The 26,165-nt window shown below is 40.2% G+C and overlaps 1 protein-coding gene across 10 annotated transcripts in view; it reads right to left on the bottom strand.

The window, feature by feature from the left end:
• Window positions 1-26,165, bottom strand: part of MAGI2 (membrane associated guanylate kinase, WW and PDZ domain containing 2) — a 755,449-nt gene that overhangs the window by 46,138 nt on the left and 683,146 nt on the right. For 5 of the 10 annotated variants that reach the window (XM_037389568.1, XM_037389563.1, XM_037389572.1 and 2 more), the window contains 5 exons: window positions 20,931-21,123; window positions 19,838-19,924; window positions 17,566-17,814; window positions 5,318-5,503; window positions 1,216-1,405 (listed from right to left, as the gene is read on the bottom strand). In XM_037389568.1, the coding sequence (XP_037245465.1) occupies window positions 1,216-1,405; window positions 5,318-5,503; window positions 17,566-17,814; window positions 19,838-19,924; window positions 20,931-21,123 (905 nt within the window). The remainder of the gene's footprint in view (window positions 1-1,215; window positions 1,406-5,317; window positions 5,504-17,565; window positions 17,815-19,837; window positions 19,925-20,930; window positions 21,124-26,165) is intronic. The other 5 variants (XM_037389566.1, XM_037389573.1, XM_037389571.1 and 2 more) reach the window with 3 other exon arrangements.

Genomic DNA, 26,165 nt, shown 5'->3' on the forward strand with positions numbered 1-26,165 from the left:
GAAGATGCTTTTATTTACACGTGGAGGCACTATAATTTTTGCTAAATATGTAAGTGGTGACATGACCAATTATAGCTTATGCTTTTCAGTCCAACTATTCCAGAATTTCTTTTTGGAACTTTAATTAGTAGTTTACTGGTCCTCTCTGAAAGTTCCCAATTCAACAGACATTTAATACTGACTTACAGCTGCACAGAGAGATTTTTGTCAAAGCTTTGCATTGGATTTTGTCAGAAACATATGTCTTCTAGGAGATGACGACTTTTGGAAAATTTACTCGATGAAATACAAGGCAAAAAAATTTGCCAAGTGTGACTAATTGAGAGAAAATGATTTCGGGCAAGTAGAAGTGGTACATCTGTTAAGCAAGGAGAATTAGAGGGCATAGTGTCTACATCACAACTGAACTCACGTTTATCTCCAGAAGCAAAAAGTTACAATCCTGTAAGGAGCATCTATTATTTGGGGAAAATGTTCTTGATTAAGTATGTTGGTTATTCAAGGTTAGCATAAAGACAGTCAGCGTAATCAGCCTCATTTAACATGCCCAAAATTAATGCAAATACTAAATAGTGTGGATTGGAGATCGCAGAAAGTTGTATCATCCCACAGCCTGAGCATGCTTTTTATATATACAGCTTTTAATACCAGCTGGTCAGATTTCTATCCCCCTACCATTTAATTTCCATTACTGATAAATTTATCAATGCATATGCATAAATTGCATATGAGAAATTGGCTGGGAAATGAGAAAATGACAGACTATAGACAAAACCTTTAATAAAAATATCTTCCTGACCTCGGAACTCTAATAGGGAAAAAAAAAAAAAAGTAAGATAATGAAAACAAAGGCTATCTCACAATCAGGTACTGATATACCTGTATTTTGTAAGTTGTAGTGATATATGAAAGTAGTATGTTCGCAACGAAACTTAGCAAGGAATACTGCCGTATTTAGTTCCTTGGCAAGCATCCCGATGGATGTTTGAGAAAGGTTGGCTAGACTCTTGTCATAACAACGTGTTTCATACCTGAACAAGACTTGCAGATCACCCTGGCACACACAACTCATGCCCTGCAAGTGTAATCATGGGACCGTGGCCTCTCAAAGCCCCGCAAGTGATGGCTCACAGCTGCCAGAAACAGCATAAAGACCCAGCACAAGGGTGTCCTGTGGTCCTTACAGGAGGCAGAAGCTGGAGGAGCTGCTCTTACCTGTTTTCATGCCCCTGCAGCTGGAGGGGCTGCGGAGGTGGTGGCTGGGTGACGGGGCTGTGCTGGGCGACGGGGCTCTGCTGTGCCAGAGGGCTCTGCTGGGCCAGGGGGCTGTGCTGCTGGGCCATGGGGCTCTGCTTCTCCGAGCTGGGGGCTGAGGCTGGGCTGTTCAGCTCTGTGTAAGGGGAAGCTGGAGATTAAAGACCTGTCACAGCACGGCATTTAATAAAGGGCAAAGGTAGACAATAATAATTTCTGGTCACATACTACCTCTGAATATTTATGCTTTGTCGCTTTTACTCTCTTGGGTTATAATTAGATTTTAAGACATATGAACCTAATGTGCACCTTTTGATAGTCCGTGGTATCTGCAATCTTGGTCACTTCTATAACTCTGGTTGACACCTCCATTATTTAAAACCCAATTGAACAAGGCAAATTGCTTCCATGTTTAATGTTTTCTTTTAAAGCTTAGAAACACTGATCATAGAATAGTTTGGGGTGGAAGGGACCTTTAAAGGTCATCTAGTCAATCCCCTACAGTGAGCAGGGACACTTTCAGCTAGATCAGGTTGCTCAGAGCCCCATCCAGCCTGACCTCAAATGTTTCCAGGGATGGGGCATCTACCACCTCTCTGGGCAACTTGTTCCAGTGTTTCACCACTCATTGTAAAACATGTCTTCCTTATATCTAGCATGAATCTACCCTCTTTTAGTTTAAAACCATTACCCCTTGCCCTATCACAACAGGCCCCCCTGAAAAGTTTGTCCCTGTCTTTCTTACAAGCCCCCTTTAAGTACTGAAAGGCTGCAACAAGGTCTCCCTGGAGCCTTCTCTTCTCCAATGCACTCAATCCCACTGACTGTCATTGACGACGGTATTATGTTGCAGCACTCTCAAAGCTAGCCAGCTGCAACAAGGCTTTTACCACCCCATACCAGGTTAACTTCAATAAATAGTTCCCGTGCCTTGCCTCAGCACGGCCACCAATCCCCCACAAGGTTTGAAAAGTTCATCTACTGTCCGTGCTGTTTCTTCAGCCTCTTCAAGCCAGTCCACTCTGCTTCTTGTCTCTTCTACATCCAGGGCACTCTCTCTCCTCCCTCTGCTTCTCCCAGTGCACTCTTCATCCCATGCTCCTCTTCCATACCCCTTAGAGCTATTTAACTACTTAGCAGGAACCAGCCACAGCTGCACATTATCCACGTCAGCCAACCCACCGCCCCTGAAGCCAGCCCACAGCTGTATATTATCAATGTGAATTAACCCGCCTTCATTCCTCTGTAATTCCTCTACAGTATCAAACAGCACGGGTCCCAGTATGGACCCCTGCGGGACACCACTTGTCACTGATCTTCATCTGGACACTGAGCTGCTGTCCACTATCTGCTGGATCAACCAATTCCTCATCCACTGAACAGTTCACCCATTAAATTTGTATCTCTCCAATTTACAGGGAAGAATGCTGTGGGGGACTGTGTCAAAGGCCTTACAGTAGTCCAGATATGTGACATCCATAGGTCTTCCCTTGTCTACTGATGTATTCACTCTACCATAGAAGGCCACTAGGTTGGGCTGGCAGGACTTCCTCTTGATGAAGCCATACCGGCTGTCTCAAATCACCTCCCTGTCCTCCATGTGTCTTAGCATAACTTCTAGATACTTGAAATACTTTTCATTTTGAAAAAAAATATTTAAAAAAATTAATATAATTTTTACTGTTTTCACCACTGTTATGGGATGACAGACTGTCGTCACAAAAGTTAAAACACTGGTGTGCTTGTGTTAGCTCCTGCTCTCTTGGAGTTCAGCAAGAGTTTCCTATCTTTTTTAAATCTTTGGCAACTGTGAACAGTAAAGCCAATCTCAATAAATTCTGACTAACCAGCTAAACCGATGTTTTATTTCACTGTATTGTGCCAAATGACGAGGGTTTCATATTGAAACACTGCAGAAAACCAGAATCCTTCTTTCCAAACAGCATAAAATTAAAAAAGACAGAGAAGCTGGGGTAGGAAATGTGGCCTTGTTACAAATAAAGGATGCCAATCTTCCTTCAGGCTTCCCACTGCACTTGGGGGAAGACACATTTGGCACTGGGCTCATATTGAATATATTTCTCCTGACACACTGGCAGTTATGTTGCTCATCATTTACCTGTTAAGAAGCGTAAATGAGAAAGACCCACCCACAAGAAGACAGAGCACTGCAGAAGTAATTGCTCACACATTATCAACAGCAAAGGTACACATTATATTTTTTTATTCCTGCTTGCAACAGAATGAGTGAGGCCAGTGTGGCATAGTGCAAAGCATCCAGAATGGACAGGCATATGGCTGAGCATCCCTAACAGCAACAGCGATGTGTGATCCAGATCTTGCCTAGTTTAATATTTGAATCTAGTTTGGATTTTGAATTATTTTATTTTTTAACATGTGAGTTTGTCCCCTATGACTGCACATTTCTAATGGCTCTCTACTTATTTAATTTATGCTCATAATAATTTTAAAAAAATTTGGTTACTTTATTAAAAATCTTTTCAAATTAGGCTTAATTGTCAAAAAACCTTGTATATTTGCACTCAAACCATTCCTCATGTAGACATAAGCAATACTTGTCTGTGTAATTACTATACTTAAGGCTTTAATTGCCCATTTTGCATCTGTGAGTCTCTTTTGTATTGCAAAGTTTCAGAGATGAAGACTGGGAATGTTGTCCCTCATTTCTACATTACTCTCATAACTATGGATGAAATAGTCAAATCCTAAGCTCTTCTAAAACTGCTTTGCATTTATATGGTATTTTTCACCTGAAAGTACATTACAGAGGTATTAGATTTTTTCCTCTAATTTTATAAGCTGGGAACCTAATATCAGAAGGCAAATGAGGTGTCCAGTGTCACATAGTCATGCAGGGAAGCCATGCCTTGGGCACAAATCGTTTCCCACCACTAGCACCCAAGAACATCTTGTAGCACTGCATCTCAACTGCACCTCTGCTTTCCTTGTAACTTAATGTATTCCTCTCTAACACTGAACTACTAGCAATTTGCTAATGAGTTAATCCAGGTTCCAAGGAGACAGAAACAAGCCGCACGGACTGCATGCAGCATCACACTTTGTAGATGCTTGCAAAATGGGCCTCCAGAGATTATAGAGCAGCCAGCTCTTTAGTGTGAATCCTGAACTTGTGTATGCTTGTGTTTTTGCCTTCACTGAATTCATTTAACGGAGTAGTTAAGTTCCCCCAGTGGCAGTCCCTGGCCAGTGTCAGGCTATTTCCTTGTCCTGTCGCTTCCTTGTCCTGTTGCTAGATGCAGCAGCAGCAGGTGAAGGTCATCTAACTGGAGCATGGATCATTAAGTAATTACATTACTTGCTGTGTGACATTCCTAGCTCTATCAGTATTTGTTGCTGAGATATAAAGCCACAGCCTCATTAATATGGCACAATTCATACACCAGCATGGCACATCGCTAACCTAAAAATAAGTCCTGAAATCAACCCTGAAACCCATGAAACCAACATCAAAGGATATTCACTGATTGTCTGTGGAGTAATGATCAGAATAACGAGTCTGTCCCCTTATCCTCACCCTACAAATGAGATAATTTAGCGTTCAGTTCTTTCCTGCCTTGTGCATTTACGGTGATACACGTGGAGGAAATTACCAAATTTGAACTATTCTTTCACATCACTTTTTGTCACAGTTAGCTGGTAGCTCAATGTGCCTGGTGACAGCCTTTGCAGTCTCTCTTTGCAAAACTTTTGGTTGGTTTATAGCAGGATATAAGGGAACAAACTCAACCTGGCTCTCTTGTCAGGTGCTTTTCCATGTAGAAGGCAGTTCTTACAAAAGACATTAACACTGACTCCAGTACTCAGCTTTCTCCGGGTTTGTTTTAAATACCCTTTTCATAACTAGAAACCTTTTCAAGAATTCAGACGTTATTTGAGCTGGTTCTAAGGCTGTAATTTTGGTGTGCTGTACATTACAGCTGAGAAAGCGAAACAAAAGATGTTCTTTCAAGCAGTGACATAATTCAAGCTAATTGGAGGCTACTTAAAATTTTCTTCCTGTTTTTAAGGGCCATTGACTTACCCTCCTGAGGAATGATGCGAAGAGTTACACTGAGACCCGCATCTTTAATTAGCTTCACAATATCTGCATGAGGCATGTTAATAATAGACTGGCCATTCACAGCTAAGATCCGGTCTCCAACTTTAAGTTTTGCACAGCGATCCGCAGGACTTCCATCAATTATCCGCCCTATTTTATGGGGTACGGCTAGACAAGGAACAATAGTCACAGTTAACATATGCTGAAACAAGTTGTGATGTTCAAGCAAAAGAAAATGTTTTCATTTTGAAGAAAGTTCTACATGAATTAAAAACAAGTTTGTGTATAAATATAGAAGAATATAAATTCTTATACAATGTCATTTGCATTAACATAGTACAGATTTCACTAAAAAATTCAGAATCCAGATGTGCATATATACGTGGCATATACATATGAAGTCCAAAATCAGTTTATACTTCAGCTAGTTTGCAAACCTGGCACGTAAGTAGATAATAAACAGATCAGGAGAACAATAAGGCATCAAAAGAGTGAAGGGGATAAATTTGCACATGAAGTAGTAGTCATAAATTGTCTCCCACCTCCTGGTTTACAAAATTTCTTTATTTGTATGTTGCAATAGAGGCGCTAGAAACACCATTTATTTTATATACAAATAGGTGTTGTTACTGAAAATGCCCAGGGTTCACTAAATTGTCCTCCTACTCCATTCAGATATGTTAATTGATAAGTAGAAATCATACTGAAGATTTATTGAGATGCTCAGCTTTCTAATTAGATACATACCAGCATGAATTTACAGTTAATTTTGAGTGCATAGACGCATTTATTACATCAAATAGACACACACTCCCTTCTTTACACATTACAGATCAACTTTGCTTCCCCTTTTGCTCTTGTCCGTGGTTCTCCACCTCATCCATTCTCTTGCTCTGTCTTTTCACTCATCTTCCATTGAATTTTCTCAATATTACTCGATCTTTCTCCCAGTGTTTCTTCCCTGTTCTCCTCTGGTTTTTAACTAAATGCATATACCATAGCTAACTCTTCTTTTCTCTGTATCTAGGGTCCCCCAAAAAGCATGTTATTTTTCTTCCTCCTACTCATAAATATGCTTGTCATAATTAAATTTTACTATATATTCTATTAATATCCTAATGGTAGAGTATCCCTCGCCAATCCCACACTTCAGTCTTGGTAAACTTAGCACAAAGCAGCTCAGCCTCACTATCTACCTGCAACTAGTGTTTAACAACAGTTGTGTGTGGGGGGTTTTTTTTGAAAAATAACATATCCTTAAAATTCTAATATCTAAAAAGAACTCAGAAAAGGTGAAAGAAAAGATTAATCAAACTTTTTTTGGCAAAAAAATATGCTATCAATGCTGAAAAAAAACAAAGCTCTACTAGGAGATGTGCTCAGAATACATCACTGCAGAACAAAATTCTCAGCCCTCTGATAAACATTCACTGAAGGTGATGGTGGCAAACACAGATTGCACATCTCAAGCAAAGTCACAATACACATACCTCAAAGTGACTTCTGTTTCTAGTATGGACGCAAGTGTTGTTTACAGTGTTAAAAATTATTTTTTTTTAGAACTAAAAATATAAGTAAGTACTCTGAAGAGCAAGCCATAATCAAACTGCATGTTTCTTTACCGCCATAGTTCAGACAAGAATATGAATTAAATTGTGGCTTTAGTAATACAGACAGAAGGAGCGTACTTCAGAGATGTCTTGCTGCTTAGGAAAAAAGCACCTAATTTATGTCACAATGCCTAAACCTTTCTATGTTTTAAAATACACTAAATATGAATAGCCACACTTTGCACAAAACCTGCATTTATTTTGCCCTCAATGCAGATATATAATTGCTGTGCATGCATTTCAATAAGTAAAGTAAAAGAATAGCTCAACACTGAAACAGTTTACATTCACATAGCGCCCTTCGCATTGAATCAATTCTTAAAGCACCACCAAGAATCATTTATGCTAAGACTAAAACTTGCCTGTTTCTGGTATATGTAATAAAAGATCTGTCTGAAATTACCATGTCTGTACTACACATCAATGGAGATCTGAAAATGAGACTGTCTTATATGAAAAAGCAAGAAATTTAGTAGGAAGAAAGAAGGGGAAGCATGATGGCCGAGATGCCATAGTTAAAATTCTCATGCTTGCCATTTCTAACTCTAAAGAAGATGTTTTTACTAGCCTAAACAATTAAGTAGAGGCATCCTTTCAGTAGTGAGGGGCGTGGGTGGATGGGTGGGAAATCCTATTAATTTGCCAGAACAATTTTTGTTAGACTTCTTGCACCTGACAAGTGAATACAGCAGATGTCTGCATGTTTGAGATATCTACTAACATCAAAGCTGGAGGTGGGAGAGAGTCTGATTCTGCTCCAAACCCTGAGAAAAGGGAAGGGAGGGAGAAAGAGGAGGAACTCTGTATTTAATTTTTCCTTCCATTTAAGCCTAATGGCCTTTACCTTCCTGACAAAGGTATCTAGTCTAAATGTTTTGGTATCACTGCACTCCCTTCATGCTGCCAAGCTAGAAAGGATCAACACTAGGTGACCTTCAGAGCAAACGTTGTGTCTGTCAAGGTACCTACCTTTTCTACCACACTTTGGTTTTCACGGATTTAGTGCTCCTCTTCTGAGGCTCTATTGGTGCAATGTGCTGTCATATGGTCTTGCTGCAGAGTGGGGTGTGGAAAGCTTTTGCAGAAGGAACCTGACTGCAAAGGAGACCACTGGTATGCTGTATCAGGATTTTACGGGCAAGTCCAGTGAGTTGGTAATGGAACTCAGAGCTGTTCAGCAGTAATATCCCAAAGAGTTTATGGTCTCTGCTTGCTTTTCCCAGTGGAGTTCTGCCTGAGTCTCCTCCTAAGCCACAATATCCTGGCCACTGTGGTCCCTGCTGCTGCCTTGGGAGGGGAGGATATATTTAAGGATTTATTTACAAGCATGAGTGCTTCTAAGGGATGCGGGTTATTTGATGTGCGGGTTGTTCACAAAAATATGAACATGTTAGAAAACTTACAATTTATAAGAGCCTTTGGAGGTGAAATACTTACTGTGAAGGGATAAGAAGGAGCTACTCTCATAGGGGATTCATTAGGTAAAAGCTAAGGAACAAGGGTAGGAATGAACTGTGAATTTCTGTAATGGAGAATTTTCATCATTCAGAACGGTCACATCTAAAACTGGTGTGGCAGAGCTGCAAAACTGCCAGTACTGAGTGGGCTGAGTGAAGTGGCAGACAAGACACCATGAAAAGAAATGCAAGATGATGCGCATGGGGAAAAAATAACCCTGCCTAAGCTTAAGCAGAGATAAGCCCTAAATGAATTATTACCGCTCAAGAGATCTTGAAAAATATTAACTCAGTAAAACAGTAAATAGAATTTTAAGAGTTAGAATAAGAACAGCAAATGAAACAAACCGTTGCTAGTTACTATGTGAACCTAAAGTCTGAGTATTGCTGATAGCTTCAGCGTTCTCATCTCAAAAATCATAGCGCTGAACAAGCAAAGATTCAGTGAAAGACGGCACGGCAGTCAGAAGCAGAAATCAGCCTCTGCTCCAAGGAGCAGCCCATCAACTTGCTCTTTGCAGCCTGGAAAAGAGAAGGTGGGGCAACGTTCTGGAGGGCCAGAAGAATTAAAGGATTAAAAAAGGGATTAGACAAATTCACAGGGATGGATCCACTGTTGATTAAATCAGAAAGCTGTGGTAGTGAAAGCTGAGGCGATGCCTGGGGAAGGTCCCTGTCTGCTGTAGGTGCCACCAGTCACGGCCACAGACAGGGCGGAGCTGTGTGGCTCTGATCTCTCCCAGCTTCACAGGTCTCTTCTTGGGAAGAAACCTCCTATGTTTGGCATTTAATTAGGGCTTTATTAACACATCACATTTTTTTCTTAAATTGCATCCTCAGTGCTTTATTTTTATCTGAGCAGGTAATTTAATAATGTAAACTTTTAAAGGAAGTCCCACATCACTTGATTGATGGTAAACGATTCCACTCACCCTTAAAAATTTTTACTAATCTGTTCACACCTCTTTTAAGAATTCAGTACAAGCTGTTCTCCAAACATATGTACGTTTTGAACAGTGGCAGCACGTGCCTGCATTAGACTGCAGAGAATTTGATCCATTTATTTGAAAACACTGAGTTACCTGAGCAGCATTAAATATTAGCAAGCTATACACAAAGACTTGGATTTTTGGGTTTTTTGTTTGTTTTATTTTTTTTTTTTCAAGAATCCTATTATTAATGCTAAGAGTGAGCACAGAAACCAGACTGCCCCTTTGCAGGACAATTCATTTCTCAGTTCCCTCAGACTACACAATGGATGAGACTGTAAGGGAAAAATATTATGGTAAAGAGGGATTTATAAAGATTTTTTTAACTGTTAAAAATATGAGAAATCAGTAAAATACAGTTTCTATATATATAAAACATAGAGTCATAGAATAATAGAATATCTCAAGTTGGAAGGGACCCATAAGGATCACGTCTAGCTCCCTGCTCCTTGCAAGACTACCTAAAACTAAACCATACAGTCCCTCAAAATAGCTATATAGGATTTTTCCCTCTAATACTATCAAGTTATCTAAAAGATGGTACTCGAGAGTGATATATATGAATAGCTGCTTTAAGAAAAAATAAATCTTTCCAGTCTAGCAGAGAACAGCAATGCTGCAGAAGCATTTCCTAATAACAGATCTTATGAGGGGATCTAAATTTTCTGCAGTGTGGTTTGTAAAAAAATCCTGACTTCAGGAAGACTTGAATCCTGAGAGCACCAAAGCTTCTAAGATACTTGAAGCCATCAACCTGTCCCTCTAAATCTCTCAGATATTTACAGCATTTGTGTCAGGAACACAAACTGACCTAGCACTGGCACCTAGCAGCTGATGCTTTCCCAGAAGGTAGTTAATTGTGCAATGATCAGCTGTAAGCTCATTATCCAAAGAGAACTTATATTAAATTAAATTAGAAAAAAATGATTCAAATGAAATCTTTGCATTTAGAAAGTGGATAAGGTCTGCTTTCAGAAACTTGCCGATAACATCAAATTCACATTTTTCTCTGTATTATTATTTTTTCTTGATAAAATCATCCACTTTTGCTCTCCATGATCCAAATTAACACCCTTCCCATACCTTCATGTCATAGAAAAGAGAGACTAAATCCTGTGGCGTTACATCTGAGGGTTCATATGCTTGGGTCAGCTGTACACAAAGCCAGAGCAGTTACTGAATACAGATACTGCTTTTAATACTGTATAGATCTATCAGCCTCTTGCTTTTTGGAAATAAAAATGATTTCTCCTCACTTGGGAGACCTATATGCTAGAAATAGCTGATTCTAAGAAGATGTTACCAACAAATAATGTTTTTCTGTTTGACATCAAGATTTTTTTTACATCTATTCAGTACTTTTAGACATTAAGTGTTGAGGCTGTATGTTGTAGAAAGCAACTTTCCTGTTTTTTCCCCTTTATAGTAGCTAAATGTCAAAAATGATCAGTTTAGGGAAAAAAACTGAACCTCTACTTTACCTATTAAACCCTCTGGCAGACAAATTCTTGCAATCTTTTCTAATGTTAACGGATATTGGTAGTAAAACAAGCAAATGAACCTTCCTGAGCCAGCTGTCCTTTTCAGTTATACAGCTGATCACATGAATATTTATCATATCCTCAATTCTCAAAATGTACAAGTGCTTTCATTCAACCAGAAGGCTCCAGCATATCAGATTTTAATTGGGAGAATATATTAGATGTAAACATCCGTAATTTCATTGCTACTGAATAATCCAAAATTTGGGAAGCTTGAGCGTGGTGGACTGTCTATCAGGGCTAATATTAGAATCAAGATAAAATATTTTCCTGAAATTGATGGGCAATTTTATGTGACACTCATTTAGAGAATGGAAATCTGTGGCATGCTGCATACTTGCAGATGACAATAATCCCTTTTGTTTATAAGGCTGATGACCCTATGAATTGAAACATCCCACTGTGTGCTGATACAGAGCATACTTACACGAATAACACAGGCATAAGAAGCTAGGTGGGAAGGAGGGCACACACCTTAGAAATCTGAAGATCTAAGAAAAGAATAATGGAATTTAGGCACTTTAATTCGGGATTCTCATGAAAGCAAAATGGGCCTCGTGGAATCATTAGCAAAACCTTGATTCTCTTCCCAGGTTTGTGCTAAGAAAACTCACAGAATCTATCTTTTGAAAACTCAAGAGCAGCACCACTAGGTTAAATGACGTATTCAGGAACGTCTGGAGGGTAGAAGTCATCTAGAGAGGGGAGTGATGTGGTTAAGATGCTCCATGCTCTATTTTCCAAGAAATATCAAGTAGCCAATTGAGTATTTCATGCCTGCAATCTGCAGCTATGTGTTTTCAGTGATATTAAAAATCCCTTCCACTTGTTAAAGTTAGTTCACAATTATTAGTTTGCATATATTGATTTGAAAAACTAAATCATGTAACAATTTCTTTGAGCTCCAAATTACCCTGTCAGTTAAACAAGGTTAGAAAGTGTGTTTTTGTAGCTGAACAGGCATAAGAACAGCTCAAACCTGAATATCAAAGCTAAGTAGAAATGAGAAACCAGACTCTTTGCCCACAAGTTGCAAGTACCTTCCACAGGGGACTCAGGCTACAGGTGGCTTTTCACTGCTCTGTTCCCAAGATCTCCAAGGTGGGGCAGACAGACATACCCATTTCCTAAGCTCTGTTTTCTTTAGAATTTGCAGATTGGTCACAGAAAATTGTGTCCCCAGGCACCATCTTACCCAGGAAGAAGCACGGGTGAAATCGCAGCACAAATAACTGTCTCAGATCATACAGTTATCATTGATCAATAAGCTGTTTTTTATCTCTAAACTGCAAGGCGTTCAAAGAAACTCTGCGGCTGAATGGGACTTATTTCAGAAAGCTGTTTTCTGCAGTCAGCAGAGGCTTATCAAGGATTTCTGGGTTTTATTTAAGACTGCACATTTTGAGGAATGAGAGAAACTTCTTTCATTAGACTCCCTTTTATCACGTTTCGAATATCCAGTAGTCATTAGTATATGCAGTGCAGGGGCAAATTAAATCTACAACTCCTCCTTAGATAAACAGGAGGAAGATCATAACAAGTACGTATAATCACCTGCCTTTAATTTTTTTTTAAAAAATGTTTATTTATTATGCTTGTATTTTCAGTTTGTTTACACTTCATAACTGTGCTAATTGACAGTACCTGCTACAGTAAAATTGATGGAAATATTGCCACTTTTCCAATTTCACTGGAAGTTGCCAGTTAATGAGATCTGTTTGCAACACATGGTTTCTTTCTACAGAAATTAGGGTGTTAAGAGATTTACAGGGGATCACAAGTTCTTCTAGACGAAGCTACGTCCCAAACACATGAAGTAAAAGCAGCAGGAAGATATAAAGTAGGCAGGAACAAGTATAGTCCATAAACATCTGGGACAAATGCACCCAGCAATCTCCTTTTGGAAATTTCCAGCTGCCTCCAAGTGCTTTTCCATGGGATGCAGATAGTGAACTTATCTTGATACCCTAAAAAGCTCCACAAGAATGGGGTTTTTACCGCAGAGGACACACACTATTGAGTATTATCCTAAATGTAATGTGAAGAGTAGGTTAATTAATTCAGTTTCAGTATTTTGGCTGCAATGTGCACAGTACTGTTGTGTGAGGCAATGCCACCCCGGGCACAGCTGTACTTCCATAGCCTCGCGTGCTGCTGCAGGATGCTGGGGACTCGGAGGGGACAGTCCCAGGAGGAGCCCTTCCTTGCAGAACCACACATGCTGCAAGTATTTTTATTGGGGGAAGCATGAAGGTATTCCTCATGACAGGAGTTCAGAAATGGGCTGCAGTTTGCTCATTTTCATTACTTGACTCTGCAACTGAACCAGGGCGTCTAAAAAGTGTTTGTAATTTGGTGGGCAAAGGCAGTTGCCTGAGAAGATGTCCACAGAGCTGTGAGGTTAAATCAGTCCAGATCCACCCCAAGCTAAAAGTGCAAAACCAGAGTTAGCTTCCAAGCATTCAGCTGGGAACACGACACTGAGTCCTCTGAAGAAATCCCACTGGAGAGGACAAAATTTTGATAAACTGTGTGTGGCCTGCATAGAAAAAGAAAGCATGGAGTAAGATCAAATTTAGGTGGCCTGTCTGGAGAAGGGATGAGAGCCAAAGCACCCTTTAATGTTGGGACAGGGTCTGGGGGAAAGTATGATAATATGCTCTAGGGGCAGTGGAAGTTAATCCTTTCATTAGGAACAGGTCAGGAGCCTGGCCAGGTGTTCTCAATCTCTTCGCACTCCAAGTTCCTCTGCACTCTGCACCAGCCAAAATGACTTGCTCCTGGATGTACGACCTCAAACAGTTTTTTATTTATTCACTTTATCTTTTTTTACTGGAACAATTTTGAAGCATGTCTGACCTTGTCTTTGCCCCTGCTTTGCCCTGTGAAATCTCTTCATTCAATCCTTGTCATTCATTTTCCATTCCAGATCTGCCCCACATCTGAACGGTAGTTTGGTGCAAGATAATCCCCTGTGCTGCGTTAGAGAACATTCCAAGCAATGCTTTGACAAAGGGGAGACAAAATTTCTACCATTATAGAGCAGAGGAAAAGAAAAGTGTCACAAGAATTGGATGTTTAAGCAAGTACCAGCAAGTAAAAATTGCATCCAGATCTAAAGGCTGGCTCCAAATTACTTAACAGCAATTTATTAAAATGACAGCTACTACAGTGCTGCCTGTATTTCAGAAAATGTGAAAAAAATAGTCTGCCCCCTAATCACGTCTGTAGTCTGCCCTCACTCTGTGCCTGTATCAAGCCTAAAAAAATACACAGTATTTTGAAATTTTCTGCAAGGCAAAGGCAGGTCTGTAAATCAACAGTAACAACAAATTCCTTGCAAAAGCATGTCTACAGAAAAGTTGACCAAGACCTTAAGCCTCTTGATACAGGAATGACATCCTTAATTTTGGGAGTTCCTGAGTCTTTCGTGGCTCTTTTCCCAGTCAGAGGGAGCATGAAGCACTTGTAATAGGCTACGTAGGAGCAGCGCAGCACATCCCCCCTCCGAGTTTGGGAATGGGATACGAGACTCAGCTAGAGCACTGCTACTCTGACTGCATGGGGTGGCCCTACAGCTTCCCAGCCAGAGCAAGTGTGAACTCTCCTGGCAAACAGAGGGTGTGCTTTTGTGCACCCCCTTGAGCTTTAGACCAACTGCAAAGCAGCAAACCCATGAACCTGTGGCTCTGAGGCTAGCAGCAACTGTTGGAATGATTGCCTCGATTTTAACAGTGCGTGAAGCACAAGTACCCAGTGACACAAGGTTCCTGCTCCTGTACTCAGCAAGAGCAGTTGTAATTTGTTGGATTATAAACCACTGTTTATAAGTGTGATTTCAAGAACAAGGGAAATACTTTCAGCGCTCAATTAATTGCCTTCTTGAATAAAAGCGATGATGATACTTACACTTCTAAGACTTCAAACCTTTTGCTTTTACAAGAAAGTAGAGAAGGGAATAGAATTATCAAAATAAATGTTCTTAAATCAAAGGAACTCTTCTTTGCTTTGCCCTGAGGATACTCCCAGTGAGCTGACTTCTTAGGGTATGCTATTCCTAGTAGTGTCTGGCACTACAAGATATTTCGTTTTCTGTCCTATTTTGCCCATTTTGATTCTTTCAGAATTGCTTTACAATTACAACATCAACATTTAACTATGTATGTTTAGCACAGGTCTGCGCGGCATCATGCTGTGCCACATAGGGATATATGAGCTGGCACCAAGCGCACAGTCTCCAAAACCAGAAACACTGGAACTATAGTACATTTCACCCAATTAACATACTGCTGCTATGAGTGACTACCAAGGTGCTTGACATGGTGCCTTGCAGATCTGTATTTCGATACCGATGTAAGCTAGATTTTGGACATTACACGTCCTACATCCAGTTGATGCTTTCCTACTGTTAATATGCTTTCTACCCCGACTGTGGATTTTAATCAAAATATTTCAGTTTTTTTCAAGATGGAAGGGACCTGAGGAGGTCTCAGTGCCTGCTGCTAAAGTTTTTCTGGTCTGTCTTCTACCAAAAGGCCACAAACTTGGATGCTGTTTTCAGGTCCTAATGAGTGCTGAGTAAAGTGAGATAATAATTTCCCCTCAATCTACATGCTATGCTCCTGTTAATGCAGACCAAATTACTTCACTCAAATAAATATTAAGTAAAGAAAATGAACCTTCCTTAATCTACAAATAGTCAAGGATTTTTAGACTGTTTTTATTACTGATGACAGATTATGTGACTTTCAGCTTATTTTTTCTACTACAGTTTTGAAACAGAATTCACATACAAAGGGTATTTTCTTCTCCGTTCTGCCACTGTTTAAAGCAAGTGTAATTTTTTTTTGGTTCATTGCTGTTCTTCTAAACTTAGGATTTGGGTGCTCTTTGGGATCACTGAAATTCATTGCAGTTATTATTTGAATAAATTTGCTTGTCACTTCCACAGTAGACTGTCATTTTCCTTTACTATTGGAGATGTTCAGCTGAGGTTTAACAGTGGCTACCTGTGTAGTTGCCTGGGGAGAAAGAGAAGTCCCACAAGAACAGGCTGGGGGGGGGGAGACAGAGCAGAATCTTTAACCTGGGTCTGTTGTCTCCATCAGAATACTCCAGTTGCAGAACATTTGGTTGCTTGGGCATTTTGTCTTTCTCTTCCTCTCCTCTTTCCTTCTCTGACTCCCCTAAGCACAAACCCTATCTGTGAAATAATTTTCTTGAAAAATTCATGACTGACTTAACCAATTAATATGTATGTATCCTGATGTCCTCTATGCATTATTTTTTCCCCTGTCTGATCTTTTGCAAAGAACTTCCAGTTGGCTATTACATTCAATAAAGTGAAAACTCACGAGTTCCAAGAGACTAATTATCCATGAGTTTGTTACAATTTTAAATCTGGAAATAATCGAATTTTACAATTCGGCTGAGGTGATATGAAAAGCAACTCTTAATAACTGCATGATCATGAAATACTGCAAAAAGTTTCTGGAGTTGATTTGGTATTGTGATCTATGGCTTTGACAGTACTCTCTTGGTTGCTTTTCTGTTACGAATTTAGAAGTGTGAAGTTTGGCCCTAAAGGTTGAAATTGTGGTTTTATTTCCTCAGGAACCAGTTTTAAGTAAAAGAACAGTTCCATTTAAACATGTTTTGAATGCAGGGAAAGGACTGCATTAGGTTGCAACTTGCAAAATGACGAACGTTCTTGCTTATCTTGGTTTTTCAGCAGTGGTTAGCATTCACAATTGCAGATGGGCTTGGTGGAAGATGTGAATGTCTCACAACATAAAGCCTTTTATGCTTCCTCCTTCCAATGGGCTCAGCTCTCAGCTGGTTAAATGCCATTTGAAACATCCAAGGGTGCCCCTGTGCCTGCAGCTGCCACTACCAAAGGGTCTGAGTCTCCTGTGGGTCCCATGTCACATCTGCCTGACCTCTCCCCAGACAGGACATCTCAAATGGCACCAGATGTCTATATTAAAGCAATAAAGTTGAACCCCAGGAAACATTAGTTTTCTGGACAGAAAGTGAGCTATAATTAAGGGCAGATCCTGCCACTATATACGGCATCTCCCTGTACTCAGTTGCAACTTTTATACTATCTATACTCCAGCCAGTTAAAAAAGATCAACCTCTCTGCACCAGCATTTAATCAGTTTTCCCATTTTCCAGTTGCTCTGCAGTGCCCTACCTGGACAGCTGCTGTCATGGGGTTTGCTGTGATCCAAGTTTTTATTTCAACTTCCTGAACTCCATCTTGATTAAAGTATAATTCAGTTGTGTGTGGGGGAATCATTTATTCATGTAACCCTATTGGTTACCTGCAGAGTGTCTCTTCGGGACACAGGAAAAGAGAAAATCTACTTTATAGGTGAATCCTGTTGTACTCTGACAGCCAAATGAGCATGAAGCACAGAGCCTCAGAGGCCAGAATAACCTTTGGTTTTGTCCAAGACACAACAGACATACAAATAGTGCCCCTGGAAGCAACCTTGAGAGTCTCTTCAATTTTAATCTCTGCAGCAGATGAAATTTTATTAGCAGATGTCATGGTTTAATTAATTAATCATTTTAAAAAATTTGGGGCAAACTTGGAAAAATATAAACCAAAAAATGTGTTTTACTTACTTATGGTGGACCCAGATTCGGGCCTGTTCAGTGAGCTGATGATAACAAAGCCAAAGCCTTCGTTCTCCTTGCGGTGGATCACCACGTCATTGGTTTGCAGGCTGTGAGAAGTGAAGCCCTCGGGGGGTGTAGCATTGCTACTAGATGCAGCGTGATTACTGTTAGCATAAGTAGCATAGTCACTTCTTGGAGAACTGTGGTGCGTAGACACCGAGCCTGGGCTTCTGCCATTCTCTGGGCATGGTTCTCCTACAACATAAATCACACTGGTATTACAGTCTGCCTTGCCCAGTGGCTCTGTGACTTACAGTACATTTGCTAATGCAACATGAATACAGTTGACTGTCCATAGCCCAGACTACTGCAAGTATTCAACTAGGAGCTGTAATAGATGCAGAGAGACAGAAATCTACACAATTATGCAAAACATTCAAGGGCAATCAGATAAAGCGAGCAAGAACACTCACTGCTAAGCTATCTTAGCTTAGAGGAAAGGAAAGTAAGAAACAGTGACTATCTGGATTGCAAAAACATTAGCAAGCGCTATTCCCTTGTCTGCTGGTTGATCTGTCATCAAGAGGAAAATGTGACCGTCTAATCCAATATGAAATTATTTGTGTCTGGATTAAAAGAATTCAAGCAGGCAGCTAACATACAGCAATTAGGATTAGCTGCATAATGTTCTTCTTACAAGTTGATTAGCACACTCAAAAGCTGTTCATGGAACAGAGCAGTGATACAATGAAAAATAATAATCACAAATAGTTCTTCTGTGGGTGTCGTGACAAAAGCAGTGGTCATTTAAAGGTTTTGAAGATGCTCTTGTATGGTGAGTTTGAAAGGGCAGAAGTGAGAATGGAGTCCATCTACACTTCAGTATCGCTTTGGAATAACAAGAACAGGGAGTAAGTTAAATCCTGTGGGATCACACACTTTTTTAGGAGAATCATTTTGGCAACTGAAAACAGTAAAGTTATTCTTCCAGATGGAAAAAAAAAAATTATATTCTTCACAGATCTAAGTTATTTACACAAATCAGCATTTATTGATAGTTTTAATACAGAACTTTCTGATGAATGTCAGTAATATGCTTTCTGTTCAGAGCAATGAGAGTGGCAGGGTCATTCTACTGAACATGTGAAGAGTTTATGCATACACACATACATCCTAGGAAGAGAGCTTGCAAATTAGACCTTCAGTGTGTATATATTAATAAAATAAACATCATCCAAGGACAAGCTGTTGTTTTCTCAGTCAGGTGTGTCCTTTAGCAGTCCTTCTGCAACTATGAAATAAAGTGATTAGAGAGAATAAAGAGGAAGAAAAACAATTATTATATTCCTGCATTAGAATTGAAAATCTCCAAGAGTTATTGAACCAAATCTGCAACTAAATGCCATAGTCAGTGACAAGAGAGATCTCATTTTCTGGCTGTCATGTTTCAGAAAGCTGAATAGTGTTTATGTCAGTGTGGCTGCAACAGAAAGGAAATTATCTTACCCTGCAGAATGACCAAGAGCTGGCTTGGCCACAAAAGAAAGCAACTGGATGCTATTAAGTGTAGGAAAAGAAAGATAAAGGAGGGAAAGTTTAAATGGCTATTCGATTGTCAGCTGTGAAATAGGTATTTATCAGGAAAATTCCATTTGGCTTCTGCCTGTGAAAAAATGGCATTTTAATCCTCATTGTTCTGAATACCACATTTTCCTAATCAAATTGTTTTCCAGAGCATGTGAACAGTGATTTTCTGTTCCAGATCTGGGTAAACATCTGTGCAGAAAGGTGATTCCAGGCAAGGGCTAAGATAGGTACAACGGCTGTCAGGCAGGTAAGGAACGCCCCAGATCCCCCTGTTGTATACATTTGCGCTAGCGAGAAATTCATATGAAATCAATTGGCCTGATGTGTTAGTACAACATTTTTCAGTCGTGCCCAACACCAGAGATTTTAAAATCTTTTTAAGCTTATGTCGTAACATGCTAAATTAAAATCCCGTTCAGCTCCTGAAATGCTTAAACATTAACGAGTTACACACTATACTCTCCCGTGCGGCACTCTCAAGGCCCAAGAATAACTCCAGGTGTTTTACCAGCTTGCCTCATCTTCTGTGCCAGGAGACCAGACTCTCTAATAGACCCTTTTATTTAATATTCAACAAGCAGCAGTGAAGGCTGGCATCCACTCTGTGCTAACCCTCTTGCTAATTTTGCCTGCAGTCTGTACAGCCACCTGACCCGGGAAAGGTGCTAACCGCAAGCACTCGGCGGATTACCTTGGTTATTGGCCATTTTCCTAGTGCTGGGGGAGCTGCGAGGGGGCGTCGCGCCGGACGGAGGGGGACCTTTCTGGCTGGAGGACTCTGGAGTCAGTAACAGAAGAAAGTCAGTCCCGCGAGAGTGCGGCTGGCAGGGAGCTGCGGCGCCGCAGTGGGAGGGGGACTGCGAAGACGAAGGTGAGTGGGAGGGCGGCTTTTTGGCAGGGGAGCGAAGGGGAACGGTGCAGGCAACGACAGCGGATCTAGGGCACGGGGAGGCAGGAGACAGGACAGGCTGGGAACGTGGGGCTTTTTTGCTCATTTCTGGTGCCTCAGTGAAGTGTACTCGCCACAAACATTTTAGAAGTTCTTAAATAAACTTCTTGCCTGGAGTAAGCCAAGGTTGCAACGGAACGGCAGCAAATTCTCCCAGTAAAGCCTCAGTAGATGCTGCCACACGTTTTACCGGGTTCCAGTGTTTTTTGATAATTGAGACCGAGCTAGTTTAAAGGTTTAATTTACTTCAAATTCTTCATATTGTTTTAGGTTTATTTTCTGAATGTAGCTGCTTGAAGGGAGGACCCGGCCCTGCTCCTAGGAGCCACCTGTGCCATACGAAAGGTTTTCAGCTAGCTTGTGCTGCTCTTGGAGGGGGAAACTCCAGGTGACATCAGTGAGACCAGAAATGGGCTTTGAACACATACGAGAGTGAAATGAGGTCCTGCCCTAAACAGTTAACAATCTTTTCAGCCTTTCTCTGATTGCTTATTGACACACTGAGCTTTAACAGCTTTAACTTAGGTGAATGCTTTGTCCCAAAAGAGAACAAGAGGAGAACAAGCACAGACCAAGACAGCATGGAACAAATCCGGAGCACTCATGAACACCACACTGGCATTGGCAGTATTGTTTCAACTTCCAAAGGAAACAACAGTCATCTATAGTGTTTTTGTCACAGAAACAAGGCACACACATACAATTATTCTTGCTTCAGAACAACACAAACATTCACTTTGATTTTAATTTTCTCTATTTTTTTAAAAAGAGCACCTCTTTGTGCTGCCAGCAGCGAGATCTGATTTTCCTTTCACCTTTCCCAGCCTTCACTCACCTGTGGGTAGCACCTTTCTCCTCACAGTAAGATTCACTTGCCCGTTTCGGGCAGCATTATGCATAAGATCAATCACATATCGGTGGGTTTTGCCAGCCACTGGAATCCCATCTACATACACCAGCTCATCACCAGGATGGAGACGCCCATCTCGGTCTGCTGAGCCCATGGCAATTACTGCTCCGATGAGAATCTAGGCAGCAAAGAAACAAAATCCTGTCATATATACACGAAGCTTCCAACTTAGTGCCGTGGATATTGCCATGATTTTCCCTTTCTTTGGAAATTAAGCTAGTGATTCAGTGCAGGTGAAGAGATCTGTGTGTGTCTGAAAGCTGTGCTCCTCCTCTGTAGGCATGGTGGAAGATGCTTCCTTGCCTTTTGTAAGAAGGCGTTTCCTACCTGTGTAGAGTGATACACCTGAGAATCCTGACCTAAGCATGATCTACCTGATACCTTCAAATCAAGACAATCGGTCTATAAAGAGTGTTGAATTTATATAGACTATGCTATGCAGGAGATCAAAACAGATTAATTCCACCTAAGGGTCCTTTTGACTTAAAATTAGTCAGTCTGCATATTTCTTATCAAAGGTTCTTCGCTGCTGTGTGATTTAAGCACCTGGACTAATACACTTGAGGTCAGTAGTGGAAGTGACTGAACTACACAGAGTTTACTTTGGGACTCTTTAGGGGAAAAGAAATACTCTATTAAATGCTGTTACTCATAATTAATAATTGCTCAGGTAGTGGTTGATTAACAATATGGAAAAAGAGGGAAAATGTCAGCTTACTCTGGGCAGATGTTGTTTTCCCAAATCAACATTTAAATGTGATTTGTATGGGACATAAGGTGGTAAAAAAATCTGTTCAAAACCTTTTAATGACTTTCTCCACTTTCTATGCACATAAATTCACATAATTTATTGGAAGAAGACATATATATTTTCCCTGTGGAATAACTGGTAGAAGAGTTGAGATTGATTCAAACAAAACCTGCTTTCTTTGAAAGAATATTAAAGCATTCACAAAGCATGTTCCAAATTTTCCTTTCTCTTGTTCAGAGTGAGAATGAGCACAGAATGATGGATATGACACACCATGTGACAATCTGCTTTAAATAATAAAAGATAAAAGCTATCAAGTATTTCTTTTCATGAGGATCTGCAAAGGCTAGATGTAGTAGTCATGCAGGTGGTCTGGTGGTTTTTTGTGGTCTTAGCTGCAGAGCTGCAAGTATCCCAGCAGCGCGTTTAAATGAAACCCCATGTGAAGCCTGGAGAATTTTGCGCAGTTTCTAGCCTCCCTTTGGCTCACGATTGCTTTCAAAACTTTGCAAAGAGAGAACACGATGCGGTGTTTTCCTGCTTCCTGGTGTTCCTGGGATCCTGTTAAGCAGTGTCAGGCTGAGTTGCCAGAGAGACTTTCAGGTTCTCCATTCTATTCATCAAATAGTGAAAGAATATACCTCAAAGCAAGCTTTGGAAAATACTTTGTGCAAAATCCAACTATGAAATATGTATTTATGCTTCTTTACTGAGCAGGAAAAAAGCTGTCCAAAGCTACATTTAGCTAGAATTGCAAAAGTATTCTCAAAACTTTTACATTTGGGCATCTCATGAGGAAGAATTTTTTCCTAGAAGAGGTGGGTGACAGCCCTCTGCAGCTTGGAAGGTCGTAGGGACTGCCTTCCTCCTTTGGTTTTATTGAGCATTTGAAGTTTCTTGATAACTGGCTGCCAAAGAATTGAACAATTTGTGCATCCTTAACCTTTGGAGAAACACAAATACAGATCACAGCCTGGCAGGTCATCAGTATCTACCGCAAAGTGAAAAAACTCTTTCCAGTTTTGACTAATTAAGTAATTATTGCTGGTACTTCACATGTCCACAGCAGAGTGTGATTGCATTACTCATCTCAGTGGTGGAACTGACTCCTAAAAGAAGCAGCAGAGTCCTACTTCGAACACTTCAGGTAGGTGTCTTTGTCAAGATAATGGCCACCATATCTCTTATTTGGTATATTTGATAGCAAGAATAACTTAAATTTTCCTTCTTTTTAATTTTCTCTGTCTGAACTTGTTTCTCATCCTGTATCTGTTCTCATTTTATGGCTGAGTAGTTTCCATCATAGTTATAAATTCTACAAGCAAAACACAATTTGGAAAAATATTTACCAGAATTATATTACCTCTGTAATGGAGTTTCATACTGGCATGAGATTGCTTTGAATGTGTGAGGAAACGGTGACATGGAGCAATATAGACTGTGTTGTAGAGAAAAGGGAAGGTTTCACCTACTGTTTGAGATTAAACATGAGAAATGTTTGGATTAGGAATATTGTGACAGAGGACAATCTGAAGTTGAAGCCTGAGTCTACTAGCTCATACATGTTAATTTGTTCTAATACTGAGTTTCTTTGTGCTTCTTGGTAATTGTTTGACCTTGTGTTTCAGTTTCTCTGGAACTGTTCTCAGTGGCTTCACAGGCACATAGTAAAATTTAAATAATACACATAAAAGGTGTGACTCATCTCACCTAATTTTAAGTGCCTGTGATGTCTAAACCCAGGGCAATCATCTGAACTCTAATCTCTGCTAAAAATAGGAGTTCCTAAGGTGTGGTCTGCATTATCCTGACATTTTGTTCTATGGACATCTCTTATGTCTTAGAAATGTCTGGTTTTTGGCACCAGTCATAAAAGGAATATAGACATACATCTTGCAGGCATTTTTGAGGAGAATCCCAGTCAATCTATGTTGAAAAGGTGAAACTCTTAGTGTAATTATGCATATGTTCCTGTGATTTTGAGTTTGAGCTGCAAAAATGTATCCAAAATACTTCTCTGCTTTGGGACAGCAATTTGCAACTTCAGTAAAGTTCCAATTTACATATATTTGCAACCTTTCAGTGATATTATAATTCACTGTAGTAGCATCAGATTCTCTTTAACTCCTCAAGTTACTGGGAGATGTGATAAATACCTGTGGTGGTATGATCTCATGAGATTTGAGAGGTGATTGGAACTGGCACAACCCATAGTCTTGATATTTGAGATTTCTCAATAAATTTAAGTCTTTCCTTTGGAAAGCATCCTTATGCTTACAAATATGGAAAGTGGAGTAGTCCAGCAGCACTTTCCCCATCTAAGGTGCCAGGTAGCTGATATAACTGGAAAAGAACTAAGCTGCAGTCCCCCTATGGTATTACCCTTCCAAAAAATCTTTGGTCGGATTCCACTTCTTTGCAAAACTCATCGCCTTATGCTGAAGAATCCATACTCCTTTTTAGAAATGAAACCACAAAGACAAAAGGCAAAGAAAGCTTCCTTTTGTTGTGCGTTACCTGACTGCACAGCAGGAGAGCTGAAACAAACATTTCAAAGCACCTCAGTTCTTGCTTGATAGGGAATGCAGGGGTTTGGAGGACAGGCAGAGACTGCCTCTCCTTTTCTGGAGGTGAAAGGAATGGGAAGCTGCAGGTGGGCTGTCCATGGGGGAGCAGGGAAGCAGTGGAGAGAAAACAGAATTAAGAAATCTTGCATTTTGAATACAAAACAGATGGAAACTAAAAAAGTGGAGTACATCTGTCATCTTTATCGCTGATGAATTTGACCAATTAAATCAAGTAGATGGGCAACAAAGAGGGACTGAGACTTGAAAAGTTCAGCAACACCTGCTCTAAGGAGGTACCTTTTTGCCTTGTAGGCTCCTCAGCCTCAAGCTAGGATCTTATTAATTCCTGAGGACTTTGAGATGTGGTTTGTGGGGTGACATAAAACCTGTTAGATTGAGATGTCTGGGGGAAAAACGCTTTTGTAGTTGCAAGTCCTGAAATAGATATAGCAACCTTGAGGCTGAGTGCAGGCTGAGAACAATTGTTCAGCAGGACAGTGAAGTGCCTTAGAAGGTGGTTCAGAGGAGGTAGCATTTTTGGTCCTGCTCTCCAAAAATAGCAAGGTGCTTATCTCTGCACTTGGTATCCAGCGATGACTCTTTGACTCTGGACAGCAAAGCCAGGTCAGTCCTTTGCTAAAAAGAAACTAGAAAAAGCTTCTTTTTTTATAACAGCTCAGTGCATAATGCATGTAGCTGGGAGGCAAAAGATGCATTTCCAAATTCCCACTCTACCGGATTGTTAAGCAGAGACATAAATTCAGGTCTCCCACAACTCCAGCATATATTCTTAACCATCAGAATATCAGATATTCTAAACCAGTTTTCTCACAGTCCTTTAGGTTGAAATAATTCCATTTTTTATAAATAATAATCTTTTAGATGAGGCACTTGAGTTGTACTTTGCCCCATGAGAATGTTGTAAACCTCCAAACCGCAGTGCCAATCAGACACTCAGTCTGTGTCTACTTAATTATCCATTTGTAATGAAAAAAGCACTAAAGGAGACACCAAGACAGACTTTCCCAGAATACTGAGCAGCCTTGTAGCCAGGGACACTTTCCTGGGAGGTGGCAAATGCCACTAGACGCTACTATCTGAAGCAGGTAGAGGGATGTTTCCAAATCTTCCACTAGTGCCAATTCTTTGCAGGTTAAAATGATAAAATGGGACATTTCCTCTAGCTCCTAACAGATTTCCTTTTTGGCTTCACCCAGTAGGTGAGCTTTGAGAACCTATACTGGCTGGGTGATCCAGAAAGGACAGGAAAAATGCTTAGTTGGAAAATGTGCAGATGATGGTTCAGTGGCTTCTTTTCACATGTGCTGGGGCATGCTCCGTGGAAGACAGTTAGGTGCCAGAGGGGTTTCAGGCACACTGAAACTGTAGATGATGAAACAGTGTTGTTTTGGACTCCTTCTGTGCAGCTATTTCTTATTTAGCTTTGAAAATCTATTCCAGAACACCCTGAAACAGGGTCTCTGCATTTCAATCAGCACTTCAAGCACTGTTTTTAGAATACAGTGCATTTGTTTGTTTTTGCAGGAGGCATCAATAAACTATTAATATTTATCAGTACTTCAACAGATGTTGACGGTTTTAAAATAGAGGACTCTGTTTCTCAGAGCCATGCATTGGTTAATGTTAATGCTTGAATGACAACTACACTGTTCTGTATAAATCTGAGTATGGAATGTACAAATCTATCAACTAGATATACATTATCTCAGGACTCAAACTCAGATTATGCATAAGGTTGTGATTATAAAATGTTATCATTATTGACTTGGGATTAGTCCTCACTGATAAATCATAGTTAGTTACATCATTAGAGTTATTCTG

Source organism: Falco rusticolus, chromosome 5, assembly GCF_015220075.1.
Source record: "Falco rusticolus isolate bFalRus1 chromosome 5, bFalRus1.pri, whole genome shotgun sequence".
Taxonomy (NCBI): Eukaryota; Metazoa; Chordata; class Aves; order Falconiformes; family Falconidae; genus Falco; species Falco rusticolus.